The 16,305-nt window shown below is 33.3% G+C and overlaps 2 protein-coding genes across 2 annotated transcripts in view; both read right to left on the bottom strand.

Moving 5' to 3' along the window:
• The window catches only part of LOC140447526 (orexin/Hypocretin receptor type 1-like), a 1,044,614-nt gene that overhangs the window by 770,421 nt on the left and 257,888 nt on the right, over positions 1–16,305 (bottom strand). The gene's annotated exons all lie outside the window — the stretch shown is intronic.
• Positions 11,673–12,803, bottom strand: LOC140448812 (uncharacterized). The gene has a single exon (XM_072541931.1). The coding sequence runs from the start codon at positions 12,801–12,803 to the stop codon at positions 11,673–11,675; it is 1,131 nt and encodes a 376-aa protein (XP_072398032.1).

Here is a 16,305-nt window from a genome sequence, read left to right on the forward strand (position 1 = left end):
AACGAAAAACATTAGTTTGTTTTCGTTTCCAATGTTCCAATATATATTAATTATTAATGAAAACTACACGCCTCGCCGTTACATTCGTAGTTCGATGTCTGTTATAAAGCTCTAGAATTTTTACAATAATAGTGATTTACAATAGGTATCTACATTTCCCCTTTAAAATAGAATGTTGATTGGTTTAAACAATTTATATGTCGTTCTATGAAGCAAATTTCTTGTGGCATTTTAAGGTATTTACTATTTTAATAATGTGGATAAGAGTAATATTTTAATAAGGGGAATGTAACTGTGATAATGGATAAAATTCAATTTGTAAACAAAATTAAAGATCTACTAACAAACGAATCTTATACAAAATTAACAAAGGATCCAACAAAGCCTTTGGAAAACAGAATATATCTTTATTTAAGTTTAAAGATTGTTTAACAAATTATCAAAGAAGATTAATTATACCACATATTATAAAACCATTTGCAAATAAAAGTGACACATTTATAAAAAATGCACAACATTTTTTAAATAAGTAACCAAATTATAAATTTAATTCAAATAATATTTAAGTAAGTTTTGACATAAATAATTTATTTTCAAATGTGCTATTAGATAAGACTTTGAATATGGCCAAGACAAAATTATTAGAGAGTGATGATACATTGGCAACTAGAACAAGACATATCAGCTATAATGGAGTTATTGACATTATGTACTGATAATACGTATTTTCAACTAAATAATATATTCTATAAACAAAATTTTGGTCTAGCAATGGGCTATGCTGTATCTCCATGATTAGGTAATGTATTTATAAAAGATTTCGAAAGAAACATTATTTCTAAACAAAATTTAAAACCCACAGTATGGTGAAGATATGTATATGATGTATTCTTAATATGGCCTCATGGATCTGAGTTATTGGACTTATTCCTAAATGATATAAACGATAAAGAAGAGACAATAACATTTACCATAGAAAAGGAATATAATAACACACTACCTTTCCTGGATATTTTAATCTCTAAGAACGATACTTAGGTGTATAGAAAACCAACACACACCAACAGATATTTAAATTTCAAATCAAATCACAATATCAAATATTAAAAAGGGAATTATTAAACCCTTAAATACCATAGAGCCAAAATTGCTTGTTCTAACGAAAATTCGTTCTTGGAGGACCAACATTTGTTAAGATCTGTTTTATTAAAAAATTTAGATTATCCTTTACAAATAAGGAATTTTCAACAATCGACCGAATAGAACAGAACAACTTAGAACGAGATCCTATAGCATACACAAGGAATAATATAACGAAAATAACAGTACCATACATAAAAGTTTCATCAGAAAAACTTAAAAGGAAATAAATTCAACATTTCAACAACATTCAAAACAACAAACACAATGAGATATATTTTGTCTAAAACTAAACCTAACAATCAACAAGAAAGAACAGAGAATTGTATTTATAAAATACCTTGTGAATGCGATCAGTTTTATTTGGGTGAGACATCAAGGTCATTAAATGTTAGAATAGGTGAACATCAATCTTATATTAAAAATAGAGAATTTTATAGACCCCAAATGTGTAAACACGCATGGGATAATGAACATAGGGTTTAATGAAATGATTTAAGTATAGTCCTAAAAGAAATGGATGGTAAAATAAGAAAAATCAAAGAAGCGGCTCTAATTATACTGAATGAGAACAAATTGAGTCAAAATTGAGTCGCAAATTCCACGGCAGAATGCAGTAGGATCTGGTTACCAATATTGAAAGGGTAAGTTAATAAAAGGAAAATACCAGTATTGGTGAGTCAGTGATATATCAAGGATACATTATTTATGTTTTTTGAATAACAAACATATCAGATCAGATGTTGGTGTTTATTGACAGTGGACTACATGTAAGACCAAATACTACATGTAATCAAAATAATTATCATACAATAAAGTTGTTCCATTAAAGCAACTCAGAAAATATTGGCAATATCATTTTAAAGTCGGCTACTTTAAAATGTATATTAAATGTCTGAATTGTCAATATAATTATTGAGTAATCAATTTAAATTAGTAGAAGTTTTCACCAAGTAACAAAAAGCAAAATTTATTTAATTTATTAATGTTTTTATTTTGAAAACAATTTCCAAAGTGGAAGTTGAAACGTCAATAAACGTACTTTAACCTTCAATTGTGGCTTATTCCCAATAAAATAGTAATTAATTTATGTCATATCTACTTAGAATTATAGGTTTCCTTAATATATATATATATATATATATATATATATATATATATATATATATATATATATATATATTGTTGTGAATTTATTAATTGTTATGTCTTTAATTTATAATGTCTTTATCAAAAGGTTCTTATCTAAATTTATTAAAAAGCACAATAACTGATATTAATTTATTTATCACTAAATATACATAATTTATTAAAAGGCGAGCGTAACAATAAATATCGCGAGCGCGAATCTTCTTTATTAACTGACCTCTTCCAAATAAAATGTCCTTAACTGACTTAAAATCGTATTCTTGGAGTCGTTCGATCCACCTGGCTATCTGACCCTCTGGATTCTTAAACTGCATCAACCACTTAAGGGCGGCATGGTCGGTTCGGATTAGAAACTTTCTGCCATAGAGGTATTGATAGAAGTGCTCTACTGATTTAACTACTGCTAGAAGTTCTCTTCTCGTGACGCAATAATTCCGCTCAGGTTTTGAAAGAACTTTACTAAAATATCCGAGGACTCGTTCCTGTCCTCCTTGAATCTGAGACAGCACTCCTCCAATTCTCACATTACTTGCATCCGTATCTAGGATGAACTCTCCTTCTGGCAGTGGATACCCTAAAATTGGTGCTGTTATTAGATGTTTTTTTAAGGTCTCAAAGGCATTTTGGCAGTCTGTATCCCAGCGGTATTCTCTTGCTTCCTCTGTAAGTCGCGTTAATGGCTTAGCGATATCTGCAAACTTCTTAATAAACCTCCGGTAGTAAGTACATAGTCCAAGAAAACTTCTCACTTGATGTTTGTCAGTTGGTTTTGGCCATTCCTTAATGGAATCGATTTTTCCCTTATCCACGGCCACTCCTTCTTTACTGACTATATGACCCAGATAATTGACTTTACCTTGAAATTGCTGGCACTTCTTGGGGTTTAGCATCAATTGGGCAGCTTTAAGTCGATTAAAAACGTTTTCTAAATTCCTCAAATGATCTTCGAATGTCTCCCCCAAGACGATTATGTCATCTAAATAAACCAGGCATGTTTTCCAAGATAACCCTCTCAACACATTTTCCATAAGCCTCTCAAATGTCGCAGGAGCATTACAAAGTCCAAATGGCATAACGTTGAATTGCCACAATCCAGATCCTGTGGTGAAGGCTGTCTTTTCTTTATCGACTGGGTCCATTTCTACCTGCCAGTATCCAGACTTCAAATCTAAAGTAGAAAACAATTTACTTCCAGCCAATGTGTCCAATGTGTCATCGATCCGAGGCAGAGGATAACTATCTTTCTTGGTAACGTTGTTCAGCAAACGGTAATCCACACAGAACCTCGTCGTTCCGTCTTTCTTCTTAACCAGGACCACCGGAGAGACCCATGGGCTCGTAGAATGTTCTATCACCCCGTCTTTCTTCATTTCCTGAACAATCGTTTCAGCTTCCTCTCTCTTCGCCTGTGGTAATCGTCGAGCTGTTTGACGAATTGGCTTAGCATTACCAGTATCAATTTTATGCCTAACAACGGTAGTTCTTCCCGTCTTTCCTCCTTTCGGTACGAAAATATCACGATACTGCCGCAGAAATTCCCTTAATTTCCTTTTCTTTATCTGATTTAGAGACTGTCCTGCAACTGCAACCATTTGGTCGAATTTGTCGTTGGAATTATCAGATGTTGTCGCCTGACGGATTATGGATGTCACAGGTACACAAGTTCCTACTTTTGTCTCTTTCTTTATGGTCACTGGGTAGTCGTTGACATTGATAAGTCTCACAGGAATTTCTTTAGCCGAAGTCACCAATTCCTTTCCAATTATGATTCCACGGCCAACCTCATCGTCGTGGTTCCAAGGCTCCATCATAACAGGTCTCCCTTCATCCACAATTCCCTGTAGCCGCGCTACTATGATCGTTTCGCTTCTTGCAGGCACGACTGTATCTTCTGTAATGGCTGCTTGCACAGTGTTGTCATTATGTGGATGGAGAAATACCTCCTCGTTGCCAACTTTGATTACCTTATTCTTAAAATCCAATTGGAATCCATGCATATTCATTACGTCCATTCCTAATATAACATCCTCTTCGATGTCAGCGACTATAACAGTATGGACGAACTTTTCTGCTCCAATTCCCAATTGTACCTGGATTTCTCCATGAATGTTAGCATTTTCACCTGTAGCGGTCCGAAGTCGCAACCTCGTTGGTAACAGTTTCTTTCGGCTGTTTATAACTGTCGGGCGTATAATGGTTCTGGTCGCTCCGGTATCCACCAACAACGTATGCTTTTTACCATTTATGTCTCCATCTACATATACACTATCTTCACGACATTTCAAAGAAGCTATTAGTATGAGAGGGTCTTTGGAAAAGTTCTGGGTCGAAGCTGCCCCCCTAAGGCTGACCCGTTCTAGTTTTCCTGATGGTGAGTTTCTTGATTTGCGTCGTACCTAGGGTGCTTACAGGAGCTTCGTACGTGTCCTATTTCGCCACAATTCCAGCATCTGATGGTTTTCGTTTTCTTGTATGTCATGCTTTTCATCATATTAACGAGCTGGTCAAGTTTATCTTCATCTCCTTCCTCTTTTACAGTCCTAACTTTACTGTACCCGCCAGAGGCCTGCGTAGCTGACTCGTATTCGAGGGCGGCGGATAGGACATCAACCAGCGTCTTGTGACGAGCTAATCGCAGTATTCTCTGCATTTCATGATCACGAAGACCATCAATAAACGTTTGAACGGCCAATTTTTCCATCATGTCTTCGGGAGCTGTTGGATAAGCATATCGTACTAATCTGGCAATATCTACCTCATATTCTTGAAGAGCCTCATCTTTCTTCTGTCTACGATTTTTAAGCTGCGACTGATATACATGCTCCAAATGTTCGTGGCCATATCGCATATTTAACTTCTTCTTCAGTTGTTCGAAATCATCGGTCTCCTCTACGGCTATGGTCTGAAGCACATCTAAGGCATCTCCTCGAAGAGCGATAGTCAGGTTTACAGCCTTTTCTTTTTCAGACCATCCATTTGCTCTTGCGGCTGATTCGAACTGTTTCATGTAGTTGTTCCATGATGATTTTCCGTCGAAAGTTGGGACTTTAACATGAATAGAACCTCCACTTCCTTCAAATTTCGGCCGTGTCTCCAACTTAAATTTCGTCTCGTCTTCTTTTATCTCCACTGTAATTGGATTGTTTCCTCTCTCTGCTGTCCCTGTTTCCTCCATCTTCCTTTCCATCTCTTTAATCTTTTCTTCGAAGGCCGACATATCGGCAGCAACTTGGTTTTTTAACGAAGACATTCTATCGTCGAGGGCAGACATCTCAGAAGTTACTTTAGAGATTTCCAAAGAGATATTAGCAGAGACTTTGCTTTCCAGCGAAGAAATCTCGTTAGAAACTTTGTCTTCCAAAGAAGCGATGTCGCCGGAAACTTTGTTCTCTAATGATGCGATATCACCAGAAACTTTCGAAATATCGCCAGAAACTTTGTTCTCTAATGATGCGATGTCAGCAGAAACTTTGGCTACATCACCAGAAACTTTCGAAATCGACGAGAGGACAGCATCATGCTTGTCTTCAAATATATAAGTTTCCGGATCCAAACCTTCTTCTTTTAAAGCGTTCTTTAGTCGTTGGACTAAATCAGCCTTTTTCCCGGTAGAAGCTAATTCCCTATCTTCAAGATGCCTTCTTAAATCCGTAATTGTGAGCTCATAAATCGTCGTCATTTTCACAATTTATTTTATATCCCACTTCTGACACCATTTGTTGTGAATTTATTAATTGTTATGTCTTTAATTTATAATGTCTTTATCAAAAGGTTCTTATCTAAATTTATTAAAAAGCACAATAACTGATATTAATTTATTTATCACTAAATATACATAATTTATTAAAAGGCGAGCGTAACAATAAATATCGCGAGCGCGAATCTTCTTTATTAACTGACCTCTTCCAAATAAAATGTCCTGTTATATACTCAGTACCGTTAGACTCGAAAAATCTAAAACCTTCTTGAGTAGACCGGACGGCGACGGTAAGGGCAAACTGGATTTCCCATCGACTCGCCTCGAACTTTCGAAATGTTGTTTTTTTGGAAGCTTCCGTTCAGGTCTTGCACAATCTACAACATAACAGGATTAGTCATAATATTTTACAGTTATTTTTAGGCCAGGATATTTATCGTAACAATATATTATATAAATATCATATATATCTTACCAATTCTCATTTCCCTCAAGTTCCTCTTGTTGGTCTGTATTTAATAGATGTTCGAAATATTCCGCCCATTTGTTTAATTTTTCTGTTGTTTTACCTAGAAGTAAGCCTTCTTTGTTTCTGCAATACTGTGGTTTATTCTTTGTAGTTTCTCTGGATTTCTTAACTTCTTGGTAGAAATTATTTGCCTTTTTGTTTATGTAGGCATACTCTATGCTTTTAATTGCTTTTCTAGCTCTTGTCTTTTTTTTTGCAAATTCTTTTCACTTTCCTTCTTCTTGCCAGATATTTTTAGATCACATTTTGGGTAATTTCTTTATCTCCTTGTAGTTTTTCCCCGCTTTTTCTAGCCCAAAGATTCCTACATTCTTTATAGAACTAGTCTTGCCGTCTTTTTATATGCTCTCTTTCTATACCCTTTTCCGCTGCTTCCGACATGGCTGTCTGTATGGTCTGCCACTCTTTATCTATATACTGTTTGACAGAATTCTCTAGTTTTTTATTTATTTCTTCCTCTACTCTGTTTACAGCCTGCTTCTCCTGAAGGCGCTCTAATTGGTAATTTAATCTATCTCTAACAGGTTTTGGTATTATTGGTAGTTCTTGTTTTAGTTTTGCTGTTATTAGTGTATGGTCCCTGTTCTTATCTGCCCCTCTGTAACTAGTGCAATCGATTATTGCCTTATCATGTGTGCTTTCAATTTCCATCGGGAGAAGTTCATGTTACCTTACGAATGTCGTTGGGATCAAACCTTGTGCTAGCTATCTTCATTTTGTTCTCTGTAGCAAATTCTATTAACCTTTTCCCATTTTATTTGATTTCTTATGTATACTTCGTCCCCCTGTTATTCTTTTATATATTTACTCTTTTCCGACTGACCGTTAATGGGTTTGAGTCTGTGTTTATTTTGCAAAATTATACAGTGATGAGTGTCTTACCACCCGGCTTTTTAACGTAAGAGATAGAAAACACAGTTACCTTGTGAAATAAAAAGAGATGAAACTCGTAGAGGTGAGAAATAATCGAAAAAACCTATAATTTATATTACGTTACATTACCACTATCGATAGTCTCACACCTCTAGACGTTAGATTCGAGCTAAATCAACTCGGTCATAATTATTATGAGTAACGTCGAATGTGTGACGTATTTCCATTTTTTAATTTCGCATAAAGTAAAAACTGATTGACCAAAATAAAGCAAAAATGTGAATAAAATAATTTAATTAATAGTGATTATTTAATCTAAAGTTTTAAATTATAAACCAAGAATAATTTCTACTATGATTTGAAGAGTTTCATACACTCTTGTCACGCAATAATTATCAATCCTTCGTGGATTAGTGGTAAGAATTCGACATTGCGATACAAACATCGCAGACGATTAGAGTTCAAAACCCACATGCGGTATTCTTTTTTTTTTAATAATTTGAAATTATGCAAAGATCGTTTTGCTTTGAATCACTAAACAAAACTAAACAAAAACTAAAGTTAAAACAAAAAATATTATTGACAAAACAGTATCGTCGTACTTTCGAAAATAAAGTAAAAACTTTTAAAGTTTTAAAGTGTTTAAATAAGTGAAAGTTCTGCAAAAATAAAAAAATATCCGTGGCCACTAATCAATCGATTAGGAAAAGTCGCACTGAGATATTCACTGACGATGCGAGAATTATGTGCAGGACAACCATCGTGTTGAAACCATATGGAATCGAAAGGTATTGGTAAATTACAAAGGTCTGGGACAATTTCATTTTGCAGAAGTTCCAAGTATTTCCGCCAAGTCAACATACCGTCTATAAAAAATGGACCAATGACATGATTCCCTATTATGCCTCCCCAAACATTTACTTTTCAACATTGATTGAATTGTGACGGCCATGCAATGAAAACGTACATTCATCGGTGAACAAAACGTTCTTTAAGACATTTCCATTGCAGTTTGACAAAATTCTAAACGTCTATATTGATCCCCAGGGAATTGTTCGTTGGATTTATGAAGTTTATAGGGACGGTATCGATGTCTTTACAGAATTTTACCTACTCTAAATCTTGGAATTCCACATTGTTCTCCGAGACGAGGTGTTGATTGGGTAGTATTTTGCTCAATACTGGCACAAATCAAAGTGTCCCTTAGTTCCAAATCTGGATTTACCTCCCTTCGTCTGCGAACTCCTCTTGGATCGAACACGGATCCATAAGTAAAAAAATTACGTATAATAGACTGAATTGTTGATCGTGATGGAGCCGGCTTATTTGGAAACATATTTACAAATTGTTGTCTAATCATGTTGTCTGATAATCCATTCACATGCCAGACAACAATTTGCACTTTTTCCTCGACCGTTAAAATCCTTTTCACGAATTGTTTTTTTAATAAAAAGTTTCTGTTTATCGTAAAAAACACTTCTCTATGTGTTATTATTTGATAACTTGAAGGCTTGATGATTTGGTTAGCTATAAAGCAGGTAGCTGTTCGCGCGCATCCATTCCAATGTCGTCAATTAATTTGAAAATCATTACCTGTACAGAGGAATTGATATTAACACTGAGAATTTAGTGATGAATTTAACATTAAACAGTCTTCAATGGATTATTTTCCATTCACAACTGAAGACTGTAAAACTGGAATTGAATTTGAAATATTTTGTATTTCTATTTTATAAAATTGGAATAAGAATAAATTGTAAATATTGAGTTTTTCGAAAACTTGTTACCTAATATGTATTATATTTTCTATTATGTTTGATTGAGTAAAACAAAAATTTTACCCTTGGTGTGAATTGAATCCCAGTCTTCTTATCAATAGACAACGTCTCTAACTATTACGCCAACTCCACATACAACAATAATTGTTTTCGAACTAAACAAACCTATTTAGTTTAGTCAAATATTTCAGTTGAGTTATTTTTATTATTAAATAAACTTAAAGATTTATAATTTAAAATCGCTACTAATTAATGTTTTTTACTATAATATATCTTAATATATTTAATCATTTATTCTAACATCAGAAATTATTAAAATAAAATATTTTTGAGGTCATCCGTATAATTATGACTGAAGTAAAATAGACACGTCTAATAACTAGCCTTATCTCGTACTATCTCACAACTTAATCTGTCTTCTATCCTTTCCGCTATTTTGCCGGGTGGTAAGACACTCATCACTGTATATTTTTCTGCTTAGTTTAGCAGGTTTATTTCAAAAATTTTCTCCTCAATTTTATTACATTTTTAATTTTCAGATTCATAAGGTATTCTTGTTTGTTTGTAACGATTTTTAATTCCTATATTACTATAGGTACTGTTTGCTGTTTAATTTGTCTCTAATATGTTCTACATACATTATTTTTAAAATTTTTTGCTACAGCATATTTTAAACATTCATTTGTGACAAACTTGGACATAATATAAGATGTTATTTGTTGGCATATACTTAGTTATTAATATGTTTTTTATCACTTATTCTGTGCATTTAATTTTAAAATGAATTGGAGAAGTAAACTACCACTCCTGATTTTTGAACCACTTTTTTAATCGGTGATTTAACGGAAAAGTAAAAATGGATATTGATTTATTGGTTATACCATTTATTCCTTTCAACTTCTCTAAAAAGAACATTTGTCAGGACGTTTAATTCTATTTCTACACTCAAAAAAAAGTTCGAGATTTTTGACATATATCTTCTCTGAAAAAAGCTCTTATGAAAATATTTTAATACTTGTAGTAAATTAATTGCTGTAAAATTGTTTTAAAATTTATTTAAAAATATTCCTTACAACTATTCTTAGGAAAACAGTGCATGAAAATTTTAATATATAATACTGTAATTAGATATTTGCAAAATTTCATTTAATTTTTATGACTGTTTTACACATTTTTCTATAAGGTACTTAGTCGTTTATATTATCAAATTATTGTTTACAATTATTATAAGTTTTCAACGCACAATATGACTAAATGCCACTGTTATCGAAAATCGTCTCAAATAGTTTCATATTTTTTCTCAAATCAAGTTAAATATTTCTTTTTTTCTACTTATTTATTGGCATAGATTAGCAATTTTCACTTTCGGCTTGCTTTCGAAAGGAGCTGTTACGTGATATTGCTTCTTTGCACCGTAAACTCTTTTAAATTTGATCTAAGCTATAATTCTTACATTACTATAGCAAACATTTTTAAAGTAGTAGGGGAGGATGGGGCATTGTGAACCATCTAAGGAAGATAATATGCACATACTGTTAAACCAGAAATGATTTTGTTTTATTTAATTAATTAGGGACGTTCATTAAACATTTAACTGTCATTAAGTTGCAATTGAAACATAATTTATTTAACGTATTTTCAACAAAAAAATGACAACTGACTATATGTCAAAAGTTCACATTGCCCCATAGGGTGGGGCAATGTGAACTACTGAGGAAAGTCACACTATTTCATTATCTAATGGCTATGTTTGGTAAATAAAATCAAGTAAAAAGAATTTTTTTATTAAAATTACTTAGAAAACCGGTAATAGAACATTAGTAAAAATAGACACATGTTATATTTATTCAGAAACACAAAATTCACACTGAAATTCTTCATCATCTTCTGGATCTATTCCCGCACATGCTTCATGAGCCCATTTCAGACAGGCCGAGCAACGTACCCATCCTTCTTCATTGGCTGATGAGGAGAACCACTCGTTACAGTAAAAACATTCAGCATCTTCACCATTGCCATCATCTTGTACTTGATGGTTACATTTATTTTTTTTCTTTCCCTTACCATCTTTGGAAGGACAAACTTTTATTTTTTTGTTACTTCTTTCACTATCTTCGTGCTTATCATAATTTATTTTTTTCTTAGCTTTTTCCTTTTTCATTTTTTCTATTGCCTCCTTCGTGTTTATTTTAAGTTCTAATTCTAGCTTATACGGACTAGATGTCAGTACAGCCGTTTTACCTTTTTTGGATTTCCTCTTTGGTTCCATTAATTTACTTCTCTTTGGCAGAGGACGAATGTCTTTAGGGCTGTTTGCTCCAAATGAAGTTGTTGCTCTATTGTGTGCAGGGGAAATTGTCAATTGAAAATCGTTACCAGTATGAAGCTTTGCAACTGAGGTTGAAGCAATTACCTCATCTTGACTTAAGTGAGGCTCTGCAGTTGAAGTTGAAGGAATTGCCTCATCTTGACTTGACACTGGTAGACTATTATTCTCCAAATCTCTTTAAGTCGTAGCAGATGGTGCAAAATCGAGGTCTGTAAATATATTGGGATCATAAGGTACTAGCCCACATTTTTTAAAAGCGTTAATAGCAGTCAAAGGTGTTGCAGCTTGTAAGAAAGCCTCACCAAAAATTTTAGAGATTTGGAAAGCTGTTACCACTCTGCCTGGGTTGTTATTAAGAAACTTTTCTAATGCCATATCATAATATCGTGCTAAAGGAGCCATGATACCAACATCGGTTGGCTGCATTCGATGGGTGGAATGTGGAGGCAAACAAATGATATGTACATGTTTTTCCCTAGCCAAATTAATTACTTCTATGTTTTTTGTATGGCTGCTGTGTCCATCCAAAATCAATAAGATCGGATCGTCTTCACTTGGTTTCGTTTGTTGAAGAAAATGTTGAAACCATATTAAAAAGCTATTTATCCAGCCACTATCGCTACAGGCGAATATTGAACCTGGAGGTGTACCAGCTTGGAGTTCAACTTTCATTCTCTTTCTTGCAAAGATTAACATCGACGGTATGAAGATTCCTGATGATGACATGCAAATAACGGCTGTTGTTATTCCACTTCTATCAGCAGAAGTAAGCCGTCCAACTTGTTTCCGTCCTTTGTGCGCCAAGATTTTACTATTACATTTGGGGACTGTACCTAGACCTGTTTCGTCACAGTTAAAAACACGCGTTGGATTGACATGTTTAGAATCCAAAGTAGCTTTATACAGATCAAAAAATTGTTTTACATTGTAACGATTAAAAGCTTCAGCTCTTGCAGCAGATGTTGATTCGGGTTTACGTAATGAAAGCCCTGGGTGCCGTTTTCGAAATCCGTACGCCCAATCTAAACCTGCAAGTTTGTTTGTTTTATTATATGGATGGTCTATGTTATTTTTTTCGGCTAACTGGAAAGCTAGGTGACAAAGATCAAGCATAGTAATTCCGTATAAACGCTTCTCCATATCTAAGATATAATTATACAATTCTTCTTCCTGTTCCTTGGTAAAAACCGTTTTGTAGAAACCTAGACCCTTTTCGTCAGGAGAAATTCTTGTGACTTTTTCTTTGCATCTGCGAATCACCGTTGCTTTCGGGATACCATAAACTTTACTAGCTTTTAAATAGCCCATTTTGTAGCAAAATACTGGGGTGTGTAGGAGAAGAGAGATATAAGAAGAGTGGTCTATATATATGGGATAAAATAGATAACAATTAAGTAAAGAAGTATGAAAAAAAAATATTGAACGGAATGTGGCTAGGCTAGCAATGTAGGCAAGAGAATGACCACTAGAAACTCAAGGATGGATACGGCCAATTTGCATGCCTTTTAAAGACAGTAAATCAGGAAAATATGTATGATAGATAGAAAAGAAGATAAGAAAAATGAATAGATATAATGAAAATTAACAAAGAAAACAAATTGAGGGCGCCAGAAGAGGGATACTACTCTAAAAAGAGTAACGGTTACTCTTCCAGGTATCGTATACTGCTAATATTAATTAAAGTTGATGTAATAAACAAAAATGCTGTAAATGTAAAAAGGTAAGGAAATATTAATAAAAAAAAATTATATGCAAAACAAATTCAAGTTTATTAAATATAACTTCTTAGATTTTGACAATCTCTAAGTTACCAAAAAGTATATGAAAATTTCACAATATAATATTTAAAAAAAAAAAGAATGTTGAAAACAACTATAATAAAAAGTTGAAAACTAGACAGAATAACTCTGATATAGAGTGTACAACCTACATCTAGGTTAAAAAACAACCTTAAACAAAATAATGCTAACGTTGGAATAACGTATAGCCAAGTAAATATATCAAACTTACCTACAATATGACCAACAATATTGTTAAACAACTCTAAATGCACATACAAACAAAAATATATATATAAATGGGAACAAGCCAAGTTAAACAATTGAAACGGTATATTATCCTGAAGGGATAATAACCGGAGTTAATAACGCAAGATGAAATATAAAAAATTAGTTAAATAAACAAATAATAAAATAATTAAAGTTAATAATGAAATAAATGGTTAATACAAAAAAACAATGGAAGATAATCTCTGGGTAGAATTTGAGCTCAAACTTACCGATACCTTACACCAAGGGGAGTTATATTAATTAATTTATATATATGTTATAAAAAAAAACTAGAACTGGTGAAACAAGATATATATATATATATATATATATATATATATATATATATATATATATATATATATATATATATATATATATATATATATATATAGTTCTGAATCAAAAACCAACTGTCCTCCTACAGCTGTCTGGAAGGATACTCCCGCATGGTTTCGGTGTCCCAGCGAAGTCCTCCTTGAGGTCCGAAATTAGCACGGAGCTGGTGCTAATTGGCTCAGTTCCGATGATGACTGTCCTGCCCTACCTCTAGGTGCAGGCTGGAGAAAAAATGAGGGTGGAGTAGATAATACTCCCTGTGGCTTGTCCCAATGACCCTGATTCTAATAGAGTTGAAGTGGTACTCTCCCTCGGATGTTCTGAGGGAAATTTATAATTCCATGGTAGGTGGCTGAAAACAATTCCCCGTTACTTCTAATCTCAACATTGATAAAAAGAAATCAAAGAAGAAGTGAGGAAAGTTTCTTTCAGCATAAGAAACCGGAGCAAAAAGATAATTATGGTAGATAAAAAAACCCATCCAATCGGATGTAGCGTGACCTTGCTTCACATAGAGTAAAAATATAATGGCCTTGGACAAAATACTATATTAAAATTTGAAATAATGAATCTGAATATTAGGATATAGATAAAATACTCTAATGTTTATAAGATAAAAAATTATTATTTACCAGATAGCTAATCAATTCCGTGCTAGAAATCTCACTTCACCTCCCGAGTTTGCGAAAACACCGTCAATTAAATCGTTATGGTATACTTAGAATATTTAACTTCTTGAAGTGAAGGAAATTCTATGCATTAATGGGATTTTCTTTCGCTAACTGCCACCTTGTATGTACCACTTCAAACTCTAGATCAAAAGTGATTTTTAATTCACAGTTAATTAACCAAGAAGAGCCATTTTTCCACTTCCCCTCATCTCCTGTCATCTCTTTGATTCGCAATGGTACCAAATTAGATCAGAGTGACAACTTAAATTATTAAAAATACACACTTAATGGGCAAATGAACACTTAAAGTTAGGCAACCCATACTACATCTCTGAAATTATTTTCATATAAATTGTTTATTATTTAAATACAAATTGTAATAAAAGTAACGACTGTTACATTCCCCTACTAGTCAGGAAAAAAAAAAATTTAATCAAAAATTTTTTTTTTTGTTCCTAAAATTAAAAGTATCAATAACTAAGTGTACTGGCCTAACGTTCCACGTTGATCTGCAAGTTTACACAAAAAAATAACCACGAACTAAAGATCACGGAAAAAAAAAGAATGGTCATGGCGCCAGACACCACAAACTCAGATGACTCGAAAGTCGAATCAAAATCTCAATCGACAATATGCTTAAAAGCCAAATGTTAACTAAATATACCAACTAAATTCTTGCTGACAAATAAATGTCGAATTGGGCACTAAATCCAAAATTGAACTATCCATGGACATCAGATCTATAAGACTAAGTATATCCAAGGACGAACAACCAGGCAAATGTATGAGCCAATTCAACCAATATCTCACCCGGAGATATACTAAACTAAGATTAAAGAAATCAAACTAAATAGGTTAAGAACTGAACACTTAATCCAAAATTGAACTAACAATGGACACCAGATTCATAGTAATATATCCAGAGAAGAACAATCAGGAAGATTTATGGAGCAATTCTCACCAAACCAAACAACACAAATAGTAATCTAAATCGTAAACATACCAAAGTATATCAAAGACGTAATAACCAAAATAAATGTGAAATAGGACGCTTAATCCAAAGTCAGACTATCAATGGACACCAGATTCATAAAAGCATATCCAAAGAAGAACGACCAGGAAGATTTATGGACCCATTCACACCAATACTAAATCTCAAAACTAAATGAGGTCTACGTACACCCACATCTGGTAATAAGAACCTACATAACCAAATAAACCAAATAAGTGAGGAATCAGACACTGAATCCAAAATCGGACTATCGATGGACACCAGATTTATAAATAGAGCATATCCAAAGAAGAACGATCAGGAAAGGGCCAATTCTCACTAATGCTAATAACTAAATTAGCTCTTACCCTCATCCGGTAATATGAGCCAATACCAACTAAGTAATTACAATAAAGCAAAATTTCCTAAAGTGTGAAGCAGCATTGTCACACTTATTCAGACTAAGTAAAGTAATATGTAACTGAACTAAACCAAAGATAAAGATAAATACCTAAAGTCTAAAATGGACTAAAGGAATTCAGAGGCTAAATAAATTTTGAGTGTGCTGGTATTCGCTAACTATAGCATGTGGCTACAACAGATGTATGAGAATAACCAGACACCGATAAAATCCCAATAGAAATCCTAAGAAAATATAAGTGGTGGACTTTTCCTATAATACCATTACTAACAAAAGAAAAAAAAATATGTCGAGAACAAGCAACCAATTTTGAACAAAACTGTAGATTTATAACAAGTTC

The sequence above is a fragment of the Diabrotica undecimpunctata genome, chromosome 8, assembly GCF_040954645.1.
Source record: "Diabrotica undecimpunctata isolate CICGRU chromosome 8, icDiaUnde3, whole genome shotgun sequence".
NCBI classification, from domain to species: Eukaryota; Metazoa; Arthropoda; class Insecta; order Coleoptera; family Chrysomelidae; genus Diabrotica; species Diabrotica undecimpunctata.